The sequence below is a fragment of the Crotalus tigris genome, unplaced genomic scaffold, assembly GCF_016545835.1.
Source record: "Crotalus tigris isolate CLP2741 ecotype Arizona unplaced genomic scaffold, ASM1654583v1 scf7180000019050.494769, whole genome shotgun sequence".
In the NCBI taxonomy this organism is placed as follows: Eukaryota; Metazoa; Chordata; class Lepidosauria; order Squamata; family Viperidae; genus Crotalus; species Crotalus tigris.
The window spans coordinates 293,262-305,747 of NW_024097344.1; the positions used below are offsets into that span (position 1 = coordinate 293,262).

The following is a 12,486-nucleotide window of genomic DNA, read 5'->3' on the forward strand; positions in this document are numbered from 1 at the left end:
CTTCTGGTTAAACGTAATATGCCCTTTACCTTTTACCTATTTACAGATGTTTTATAGAGTTTTATACTAAAATGTACTGATTGAGAAGTCCTGAGGAACAGAATATTAGGCTCCAGATTTTACCTTCTAGCAAAGGATAATGTGACGGTCAGAACTCACAAACATATGTGTGTTGACTTTTCTGCATAGTGAAAGCTTTGGCTGCCTCACATTCTTTTCACATGGAGTCACCTGCTTGGGTACAACAGCCTTCTAAAAGTTGGGTTTGGTAGAACGATCCGCTTGAATCTCTCTAATGCATTAGGATGCAATCTAGCCATTGGAAAAGTGAATGTACTATAGAAGCTGTATTTGGCTAGCATGCAGTTACTCAGGATTTTAAATTGAAAAGACGCCTTTTTCCATATTTTATCTTTTTGTAGGGTCGCGTAGGGAAAAAAAGAACTATAAGGTGACTTTTTCCCAGGAAGAACTGAGAAAGCGGTTGACACCCTTGCAGTACCATGTTACTCAGGAGAAAGGAACTGAAAGGTATGGCAAGGGGGTAGGTGGTAATCAAAAACAAGGGGATGCTCCTTCTGTTTCACTATGTTGTAATTTTCTCTCAAGTGGTTTCAAGTAATTCTGTTTTAGTTTATCCTGAATAAACTGAAAAGCCAAAAAATTGTAGCATGGGCACTAAGTTCAGCAATTTGATCATTGTAACTTGGTTATTGTGACTTTATGTTTATTGTCTGCTTTTACTTTACTACAACTAGCACAGGTCATTTTGTGCAACTAGCACAGATCATTTTTTGTTTTGGGGAAGGAGATTTGAATTATAATGGAAATAATGTTTAAGGCAATTTTTTTTTATTAAAAAAGTTTTATTAATTTTCCATTTTTACAAACCTTCATGTATTTAAGGAAGCAACATGGTGGTTGGGTAATACATAATCCAATAACACGCTTATCCATACATATATCAGTTTACATCATCAAAAATTTCCTCTTTGTTTCCCTTAGTCATTATACCAAATTCAAATTAGTAGGTTGCTAGTTATAACTTAATCATTTAAAACATTTATAAACAAATTTTAGATTATATATCTCCAAATCCTGTTTTTAACTTTTGTCTGGTTTCAATTAAAATATTCCAGTTGGCTTACTGTCCAATAATGTTTAAGTTTCAGATAGCCCACGGTTCCCTTAATTCATACAAAATAATATCATATTTAAAATACACTTATTATTTATTCCAGTAAATTCTTAATTTATTTCACCATCATATTCTAATTCTCATTTTAATATTGCTTACTCATAAAATAATCTTTATCCTCTAAATCCATCTTCTGTTTATAATTCAAAACAATTATTTAAGTAACTAATTTATTTCCCTTATAAATATAGAACCTAACTATTAAATCCAATAATATCTTTTAAAATATCCTTGGCTCATTACATAAAGTTTAAAGCTCTTCCCTTAGGTATCACACAAAGAAAACCATTTTTTTTTTAGTCTAACTCTGGCCTTCCTTTTATGCCAAGCCGACTTCCATAAAAAGGCTTTTAGATCCTCAAGTGGCTCTCCCTTCCTTCCTGGATATATCATTTGAAATAGGGGAGACCATCCAATCATCAGCCTATCAAGGAAGCCAGTCCCTTCACAGTCATTAAATTGTTGGCCAAATGGTTCTTCTTCTGGTTTCAGCTGGAGTAAATAAAAATTCATGTTCGATGTTGTAGTTGTTTTTGGATCATCTAGACTATCTAGAATCTCAGTGTATTGTCATAAATCCTCTGCAAGTTCCATTTTAGCATTGCTTTGTTCAGTTTCTGTTGCTGTTATAGTTGTAAAGTCTTTAAGTGAGGTCAAAATTTGAGTGTTAAAGTTCTGAGTAGATTGTTCCTGGCATTTTTAAAATCCACTTTGTTATTAGTTCCTTCTTCTGTTGCTTTTTGAAGTGTGGATTCCTCTAATGGGGTTAAAGCTGCGTTTTGTGGCTTTAAAGTAGCATGTAAGTCTTTCATTATAGAATTCATTAGCTCAGTAGCCTCTAGATTTTTTTCAAGTATAAGTTTGGCATAAGGCTGTGGGTGGTATTCCTCCATTTCTGTAATGTTTACAGTCCTTTAGTGGAGGCTATTTTTAGTAAGAGTCAATAACTGTCCACCTCCACTATAAAGAATTATTTTCACCACCAAGCTGTTTCAAATTCTTATCTTTTGGTTGCCATCAAGGACAAATTTTAGTCTCAGAGATCTCCCAGTCAGAAAAGATTTATTCCACTTGCTGTACCAGATTTCACCACTAGATGTCCCCAGTGACATACAAAATAGGGCTTTTTTCCAGTTCAGGAGAGGAAACAAAGAACATTCCCTGCCCCCCCCCCCCAGTTAACAAAAAAGTAAAGCAGTAAATTTTTGTCGAGATACAGAGCTTTTAAGGAGCCCAGTATCCAAATATTACAAGTCCAGGTAAGTGGTCATTTAATCTTGTTGTTCCTTTTGTGTATGTGTGTATATTTCTTGGCTTTAAATTCCTGGAGTGAACAAAAGCTGCGCAATTCAGCTGGGGGAAAGGGGTATTTCAAAAAGTTTTTACAGGAAAATAGTTGGGAAAGAGAAAAGTAAAAATAGGGTCTCACCCAACTCCTCCAGTTGCTTCTTCATGCTTAGATGGTGCTTTGAGCTTTCGGCTGGTTTGACTAAGTGAGCGGCCATGTTAATGGCCACTCTTTTCCTCTTCGGTCCTGAGAGTTACTGCAGATCAAATGGAGAGGCTCCCGCCCCTCCGCAATCCAGCAAGAGTCCCTCCCAACGGTGGTCACCTTTCCAGGGCAACTTTCGACCCTTTCCAGGGTCTTCCAAAGGAGAAAAACGGACAGCGGGGAGAGGGATCTCTCCGCATCTCCGCCAGTGTCGAAAACCAGAACTGGAAGCCTTTAAGGCAATATTTTTGAAGTGGTCATTGTAAATATCAAAGAGAAAAGAGAATGTGGTATAATTTCATTTTTTTCCTTTCTATTTTTTGTTAGTTTGTTTCTTTTCTTGGAAACTTTTGGGTAGAAAATATTAATTGGGTCATTAGGTAGCTTTTATATTCTGACAGAAGGTAAGGTGAAATAAAAAAAGATGGTTCTTTTTCAAGGATAATAATGAATATAGTTTATAATAAATATAGTTTATTCTATTTGATTCATGAAAAATAGATAGCTCTGCTAAGTTACTTTTGAATCCTTTTGATTCAATAAGCTTAATAATATGCTTAAATATTCAATTCACAATTCATAATATTCTATTTTTAATTAGACTTGCTGAATGGAGATCTCTGGGTGCTAAAGCTCCCTATAGCTCTAGACATGGACTGCTGATTATGCACTTTCACCAGTGAGTTTAGACTGTATTCCTGCCCAATCAGATCAAGTCAGCCAAAGTTGCCACGCCCGTCCTGGACCATAGAGATCCCAGTCTTGACTTGATCTTGCCCAGGACAGACATGCAGGTTTGGCTCCTAGGCAGGTACAGTGTCCATTGGTGGATTTTCTTTTCCCCAGTAGCTGTGCAGGGTTGTAGTGAGCTAAATTTGATTTTATTCCCATTTTAAAAATTGATTGCCATTACCAATTTTCCACTCCTCTCCCATTCAGGAACTTGGAGTTAACTCCTAAGTCCCTCTGATTGGGGGCTATACACCAGTTCTTGTTAAGGAAGGGGCTCCTTCCTCCCTTTCCCCCCCACCCAAAACTTATCAACTCGCTGGATAGATGGGGACTAACGGCTGTTAGCCCCAACCAGCTGAAAAGATCAAAAACTTCCATCGGAGCTTGCGGCTGCGGCTCCGGTGACCGTTTTTACGGAGGAGGCTCACAGGCCTAAAATACCTCCCACAGACACTAGAGCACCTTCTCGGCTCATTCGGGGTCCGTTGGAACTCCGCGGGCTGATCCAGGTCAGCTGTGCATTTTCGGCTCATTGTTCACGTCGGTTTAACGATCGCCGTTTTTTCGGTCCGGGAAGGGGGTGCGCATGCACGAGAGCAGCGCCGATCAGCTACACTGCGGCTATTCATTGGGACCTATCTGGCGGTTTTTCCAGCCTCTCTTCCACACAAGCCGCGCTACCTTCCCAGAAACGATTTTCGGTTGGCCTTGCCTCTAGGAGTCAGTCTTCACGTGCGGCTGCCATTTTGGGACTGCGTGCTCTAAGTGGGCCTTTCGAATTCAGGGACTAAAGAGGAAGGGGATCCTTCCTCTTCTTCACTGAGACCGTTATTTAGAGCGAGGGCTCTCGCTGGGAGGGTGTTTAAAAGAACAAGCACGACCAGAGCAGATTTACTGCAGATTAGCAGGCCGCCATTTTATAGGTGGCCGCCATTTTGTATACAAGGTAGGCCCATTCGAACTGAGGCCTGCGCTCAGGGAAAGGGCCTAGAGGCTCCCCTAGAGAGCAATCTCTCCTTGTCACCAATCCCTCAGGCCTCTAATTCCATTTGCAATCTGATTGGATTGTTGGCAAAAACATCCAGGTTTTTCCTGGGTTCCCTCTTCAGGTTCTGGTGTCTCCTGTTTCCCACATTGTCAACATTCACACAATTTGGCTCCATCCGGATTCCAGGCACCCCTTGTAGTGTGTCTCTCCTTATCTGTGTAACAACTAGAGTTGGATTCCAGGCGCCCCCAGTAGTGTGCCTGTCCTTATCCGTGCACAGCCATAGTTGGGTTCCAGGCGTCCCCAGTCGTGCGCCTTTCCTTATCCATGCAGAGGCTGTACCTGGGGTCCAGACATCCCCTGTAGTACGCCTGTCCTTACCCAGCATGAAATACCCTCCAGATACCAGCCCCCCCCCCCATCGTGTTCCTGTGCTATCGGAGAATGGAGGAATCTACTCTTTCCTCGAAGGGAGCCTTGCCATCCTCATCGGGTCCACCTGGTCCAGAAGGCATTGATAAAACAGTTGCCACCAAGGTCAGATCTACCACCAAATCTTCCAAAAGAACAAACAGGCCAACAGGAGACACCAAGCCTTAGAAAAGGAGTTCTCCAAGGTGCAGAAAAGAGCCAGGTTGGAGACACCTCAGACCGGAGGGTTAGCCTTTGACTTACCCCTGGGGGCTCCAACCTCCCCTCTGGTGATCTGGTCTACGGGGGAATCCTTACATTCCCCTGTGCAGTACGGGATAGGTGAATTTCCTTCCGTTTCCCAATCCTCTGCTGCATGGGTGCCTCAGGGGGCTCCCAAGGCCACATTCACCCCTACTGTGGCAGGGCTCTGCCCTAGCGAGCCAGTCCCCTTCCCTATGGAGGATCGCCTAGCCTTACTGATCGCACAAGCAGTAGACCAAGCCCTTGATGCTAGGGCTCAGGCTTCCAGACCAGTGACTACCGTTCCCCGTCCTATCCAACAACCGGGGACTGAGGCCTATTACAATCCCTCCTCTCCATCTGGGTCATCAGTTTCTGAGGATTCATACCTCAACCAACCTGCCACAGAACAGGAGGTTCAAATGTCTGAAGAGGAGGAAATTCCTCCAGAGGCTCCTTCATTCAGTGGCCTCTTTAATCCTTCTTTCTTTATCACCTTACTACGTAAGGCTACATCCACCGCCCACCATGGACTGGGAACTTCATCAACAACAACTCCCATTCCCCCAGACTCGGAGGCAGACCCGAACTTCGTCGAACCAGTCACAGCTCAACACCGCATCCCTTGTCCTTCTTTGTTTGTGATCCAAATGTGTGGGCTTCTCCCGCTTCTCTTCCCCTCCCAGGTAACACTGACAAAAGGTTGTACAATGTTGCCAAGGATCTGGAGAAGGCTCTGGAGGTACTGGCTGTGGACGAACCCTTAGGGCCCCTAGTATCGGCCACCGCCATCTCCGGGGACTTTTCTGAGGCCCTTAAGGCTGAGGATCGCAAGTGCGAGTCCACTTATCGGCTGCATGGGCGATCAGGGCCACAACTTCCGCTTCATTTTTCAATAGGGCCGCCCTCTGCTGGCTCCGGCAACTTCAAGCCCAGATTCCAGTGGAGGATATCCGCACACACCAGGACCTTAGTAAGATGGTGGCGGCCACTGAGTATGCATCAGACGCAACCCTCCAGGCCGCCAGGTTTTCATACAGAGCTATGGTGTCCAGTATCACTGACCGCCGCATGCTTTGGTTGAAATACTGGCAAGCCGATGCTAAGTCTAAGTGGAAGCTGGCGGCTGCTCCATATCAGGGAGGTAACTTATTTGGGGATGCCTTAAATCCCTACTTAACGGAAAATAAGGACAAACACAAGGTCCTTAATCATCTCCTCAAAAGTTCAGACAAACACTCCAATTATTACCCACGAAGACAGTCCTTTCGTGCAGGAGCCAGATACACTTACACTCAGCCCTTCCACCCCTTCCCGGCCAGGCAGGATAGGCAGAAGAGACAGCCTGACAGGCAAATTCCCAGACCCAGACAACAATCCCAGGGCAAGCGGCCCTTTCGAGGGAACAGCAGGCCATTCCGCCATTCCAGGTGACTCTCCATCAGTACCTCCCATAGGGGGCAGACTCTCCCTATTTGCCCACCAGTGGGAGGCCACCACCACGGATGCATGGGTGCTCAACACCGTTCGTCACGGTTTTTTCCTGGAGTTTATCTCCAACCCCCCCAAATCGGTTCCTCTCTTGTCATACCCCCGAAACCGAACAAAGAAAAGGCTGATGAACGAAGCCGTTCAACATTTATTACACATACGAGCCATAGAACCGGTACCACTGGACCAGAGAGGTCAGGGATTTTACTCCATTCTCTTTGTTGTTCCCAAAGCGTTAGGGGGATGGAGAGCCATTCTAGATCTCAAAGGCTTGAATTTTCATCTTGCATACCGCAAATTCAAGATGCAAACGCTCCGCTCCATCTTGGGAAGTGTAAGAAAGGGGGACTTCCTGACATCTATCGACCTCATGGAGGCGTACCTTCATATACGTATCTCTCTGGCCCACCGTCGGTTTCTACGGTTGCATACAAGGGACACCACTTCCAGTACAGGGTGCTCCCATTTGGCCTATCATTGGCTCCCAGGGTGTTTACCAAGATCCTGGCGGTTCTGGCAGCTCATTTAAGGATGATACCAGTCAGAATCCAATGCTATCTGGATGACATATTAATCCAGTCATCGTCCACCCGGTTCGCCGTGTTGGCCCTCGAACTGGTGGTAAAGGTGCTCCAGGACCACGGGTTCTCAGTAAACTTTCCCAAGAGCCACTTGGTCCCCACAACAAGGCTATTACACCTCGGGGCCATCATAGATACAGTGGAGTGCCGGGTGTACCTATCACAAGAATGCCAGGAGAGCATAAGGGACTCAGTCCTCCAAATACGCAGGGGTCGGACAGTGACGTTGGCCAGCCTCTCCCAATTGTTAGGGAAGATGATCTCGGCCATAGCAATCATCCTAAGGTCCAGACTCCACTCCAGGGAACTACAATGGTTCATGCTCCCCTTCCAGAGGCGGAACCTCAGTGCATCCCAACAAAGGGTAAGACTCCCACAACAGATGTTGCGCTCCCTCATGTGGTGGCTATCGCCAGCCATGCTCAGAGGGTCATGCTTCAAGGAGCTGGACCGGAAAGTACTCATGACCGATGCCAGCCTGTTCGGCTGGGGAGCACACCTTCGGTCGCAGTGGGCACAGGGCCGTTGGTCCAACTCAGACCTCCGGCACAACATAAATTGGCTCGAACTACGAGCCATCCACCTAGGACTCTGTCACTTTCACAACCAGATGACATGCCGCCACGTACTGGTCCTTATGGACAATGTGGTAGCCAAGGCTCACATAAACCCTCAAGGGGGTACCCGCTCTTGGACTCTATTGACTGAGTCTCTCTTACTGGTATCCTGGGCAGAACACAATCTGGCCTCCATCAAGGCCGATCATATTTCAGGGGAAGCGAACACCCAGGCCGATCTTCTGAGCAGTACAATGGTAGATCACTCGGAATGGCGCCTCCATCCAAAGGTCTTCAGAGAAATTTGTCACCGTTTCAGCCTCCCACTTCAGTTGGGCATCCTTGTCCAATGCCCAACTGACTCACTTCTTTTCCAGGTTCCCATCTGTAGGGGTGGAACAGACGGATGCTCTTCGGAGCCCATGGCCGCAAGGTCTGCTTTATGTTTTTCCCCCTCTACCTCTTCTCCCGGCAGTAATACGCAAGCTCCTTCGAGAGCGAGCAATGATACTCCTGATGGCCCCATATTGGCCAAGAACTTGGTTCGCTGATCTGATGAGCCTCTCCCTCGCAGACCCTTGGCGGATCCCTCTGGAATGGGTCTCTCTCAGCCAAGGGGTTATTCTTCATCCGGACCCCCAATGGCTCCAGTTAGCCATATGGCACTTGAGCGCTCAATCTTAACAAGGGAGCTTTGCTCGCCAGGGATCATCACAGTAATCCAGTCCTCCCGCCACCCTTCCACAAACCGCATTTACGAGGCCACGTGGAAGAACTTCGGATTATGGTGCTCCAGCCGACAGTTGTCACTCTCGGAACTCACAATTCCCCATATCTTGGACTACTTGCTAGACGGTCTGGAGAGGGGCTTGGCGCCAAACACATTGCGCAGATTGCTGCGCTTTCCACGGTCTTCATATGCGACTCAGCTGGGACATTGGGTCATCACCCCTTAATCTGCTCATTCCTTAAAGGGGCCACTAACACCAGACCCCCTACCGTGCACAGGTACCCTTCGTGGGAGTTACCACGGGTCCTCCAGGCTCTTACTAAGTCACCCTTTGAGCCCCTAAGGACGTGTGACCTTCGCTACCTGTCCCACAAGGTGGCATTCTTGGTGGCAATCACCTCGACAGGACGCATCTCCGAATTGGCAGTGCTCTCGATCTGGGATGTGCGTTTTCCACCGGGATCGAGTGATTCTCTGACTCGACCCTACCTTCGTCCCGAAAGTCAACTCTCTCTAGATCACAGGAGATAGTGCTGCCGGATTTTTGCCCCAACCCATCGCATGCTCTGGAATGGCAATGGCATAGTTTGGATGTCCGCAGAGCATTTCAATTCTATATTTCACGGACAGCGGAATTCCGCAAATCAGAAGCCCTCTTTATATCTTTCCACTCTTCCTCCAGAGGTCGGAAGGTTTCCTCTTCCACAATTGGCAGGTGAATTAGAGCATGCATTGCCGGAGTGTATCAAGCTGAGTCATTGCCGTTTCCAAGACGGGTAACTGCCCACTCCACATGGAGTGCAGCTACTTCAGCGGCCTGGGCTGCCCAGGCATCCATTGAGGAAGTCTGCAGGGTGGCCACATGGGCTTCACCATCTTCTTTTATTTGGCACTACAAGATCGATAGGTTTGCCTCCGCGGAGGCTTCCTTTGGTAGGAGGGTTCTCCAACAGGTTATTCAGCAAAGTGCCACGCCGGACCAGTCTGTTTCCCACCCTCAGGGACAGTGGGCTTTGGTATGTCCCATTGATGGATTATCTATCTCCAGTGGTGGAGAAGGGGCGTTGTCTTACCTGAACGCCTTTTCTCAGCATGGAGATGGAGAATCCACTCCCACCCTTGTAGGTCATCTAGGCCTAGGTTTAGTTTTGAGAGTCACAACGTCTTGCTGTCAGTCAATGGCTACGCTTGAGTCAAGACTGGGATTTCTATGGTCCAGGATGGGAGTGGCAACTTTGGCTGACTTGATCTGATTGGGCAGGAATACAGTCAAAACCCATTGGTGGATTTTCCATCTCCGTGCTGAGAAAAGGCATTCAGGTAAGACAGCGCCCTTCTAGTACAGGAGGCTTCAGCCAAGTCATTTTCTGTTGTGTACAGTATTAGCACAATGATGTACTACATACAAACAGTAAGATATTCAGTCATTTAAAAATAACTGTATAAAAAAGCACCTCATAAAAAGAGCACTTAGATTTTTTAGAGGAATACAGCTGATTTTTATTACAATGACCTCTTAGCCTTTTAAATGGGTAACTTAGAAAATTTTCTTAAAGCAGTAATGCTGTTTTTCAAATAAAAACATTTCTGACTTTCACCTAGTTTGGAATTCAGCTTAGACCACCATCCAATATTAAAATTGATTCATTTTGTAGTATTATATACTGTCTTCCACTTGGATCTTACACTACTGTGTTATTTGATAAGGTATTAGGCAAATACCAAAGAATCAAAGTTTAAATGGTTAATTCTTCTCTTTCTGTTTCTAACTATAATTATGATGTATAATAGTCTTTTCTGTAAATTGATTTACCTGAACTAAGAAAGTTTCATCTATGCTAGCCACGATCAATTTTTAAAATTCCATTTAATTCCATATCTTTTATTTTTATGTAATGTAAGTCTGGTTAATGATCAAAATAAAATATTTTTATTTTGGTTTAACATAAAGTAAATAAAGTATGTTTTTAAAATGTTATTAGGATTTTAAAAAACAAATTTTTATCATCTAAATTTACAGTGGAAATTTTAAAACTTAATTGAAAATGTGTTGAAGAACAGCTTTTTCATCCAAGAGCCATATATGTTTATACTTTAAAACACAAGCTTATAGTAAATTAAAAGAAATCTCATCCTCAAAGATTCAGACATGAAACAGTAAAGGAAAATTTGTATCTCAGCTGTCAAATCTAATCTATAAATCTAGGTATTACCGTATTTTCCAGCGTATAAGGCGACCCGGCATATAAGACGACCCCCGACTTCGGCGCCGATTTCAATGCTTTCGAAAGTCGTCTTATACGCCGGAAAGTACGGTAGGTAGAGACAACCAGAACTTCAGAAAAATCAAGCTCTAAGGCAGTGGTAGTCAACCTCGTCCCTACCGCCCACTAGTGGGCGTTCCAGCTTTCATGGTGGGCAGTAGGGGTTTTGTCCAGTACTGAAGCACTTTCCTTTTTTTAAATTTAATTGACTTTTTTTAAAAAAATTTCATAGCATTATTTAAAAACATTTTCATTAGGTTTTCATAAAATTCCCCTTGACAATTTAAATTTCTGAAAATATACTATTTGTATCGCCCGCGCATAAGTTTAGTTCACGTTATGTAAGTGAAACTAAATGGCGCTATAGTGTGACCGCAAACAAAAGAGCCTCATCTCAGAATAGCTAGCGCATCTCCCCCCACACCACCCAACTGTAACTGACAAGCAGAGCTGGTAGTCGGCGCCCCCCAAACCCAATTCACGATGCGTGAGAGACATGCGCAGACGACGATACATAGTGCAGGCTCTTTTGTTTGCGGTCGCACTGGTCAGTATGCAGTTAGATTTGTGAGAGTGAGCACGTGCCTACAGCTTCAAACAAAATATTATGAGTCCATGTCTCAAAAAAAGAAATACGCTCGTGGTTATTTGCCAGAGTATCCAAAGATGGGTTTTATAGAATCTGTTGTAAATAAACAACATCCAATGTGTTTATTGTGTCATAAAACATTATCCAATGAGGCAATGAAGCCAAGTCGATTGCGAGAACATCTTTCTACAAAGCATCCAAATGATAAGGACAAGCCCATTGAATATTTTCAGGAAATATATAAAAAAATTCAAAATCGTTCAACAATCATTGCATCATTTAAGAAACAACATGCAGCGAACGAAGATGGATTAATTGCCGCTTATCGCATTTCACAATTAATTGCAAAAAGTGGTAAAAGCTGTAGTATTGGAGAAACTGTAATAATACCCTCTATAGAAGAATTTATCTCAACAGTAATGCATCAGGATATACCTGAAATTTTAAAAACATTGCCCCTAAGCGATAGCACAGTAAAGTGACGAATTGAAGAAATGGCAGTTAATATTGAAAAAAAACCTTGATAAATATTCTCCAAAACTCTTCATTTTCCATGCAATTGGACACGTCTACCATTGCAGATAATAATGCTTTATTGATGGCATAGGTATGTTATTTTGATGAAAACAATACATTATGAGAAGAAATGCTATTCGCAATAAATCTCATTACAGATACAAGAGGATTATCTATATTTAATACTATGAAATCATACTTTACAAAAAATAATATTACTTTGTTGCATGCGCTACTGATGGAGCACCATCAATGGTAGGTTGCTATCGTGGATTTGTTGCTTATTTGAAGGAAGAAATGCCAAATGTTTTATGTATTCATTGTGTGGTGCCCAAACAACATCTTGTAGGAAAACATCTAAGTACAAGTCTCCATTCATCATTAACTATAATAATTCGATCCATAAACAAGATCAAATCCAATGCAAAAAATGATAGAATGTTTCGACAGCTTTGCCAGGACAATAATGAAGATTTTATTATGTTACTTTTGCACACAGAAGTTCAGTGGCTTTCAAAGGGTACATCTTTGGCTCGTTTTGTAGCATTATATGATAGTGTCATACAATTTTTTGAAAGTAATAATGAGACCAATCTGTGTCAACTGTTAAAAACAGTAAAGAATGATGCCTTTTATTTGGCAGATATTTTCAAGAGATTTCATGATGTCAATTTGCAGCTTCAAGGAGCTAGTA

At 43.7% G+C, this 12,486-nt stretch overlaps 1 protein-coding gene across 4 annotated transcripts in view; it reads left to right on the forward strand.

The window, feature by feature from the left end:
* MSRB3 (methionine sulfoxide reductase B3) overlaps positions 1-12,486 on the forward strand; it is a 94,262-nt gene that overhangs the window by 38,544 nt on the left and 43,232 nt on the right. For all 4 annotated transcript variants that reach the window (XM_039358653.1, XM_039358652.1, XM_039358655.1 and 1 more), the window contains one exon: positions 423-531. In XM_039358653.1, coding sequence (XP_039214587.1) covers positions 423-531 — 109 coding nt within the window. The remainder of the gene's footprint in view (positions 1-422; positions 532-12,486) is intronic.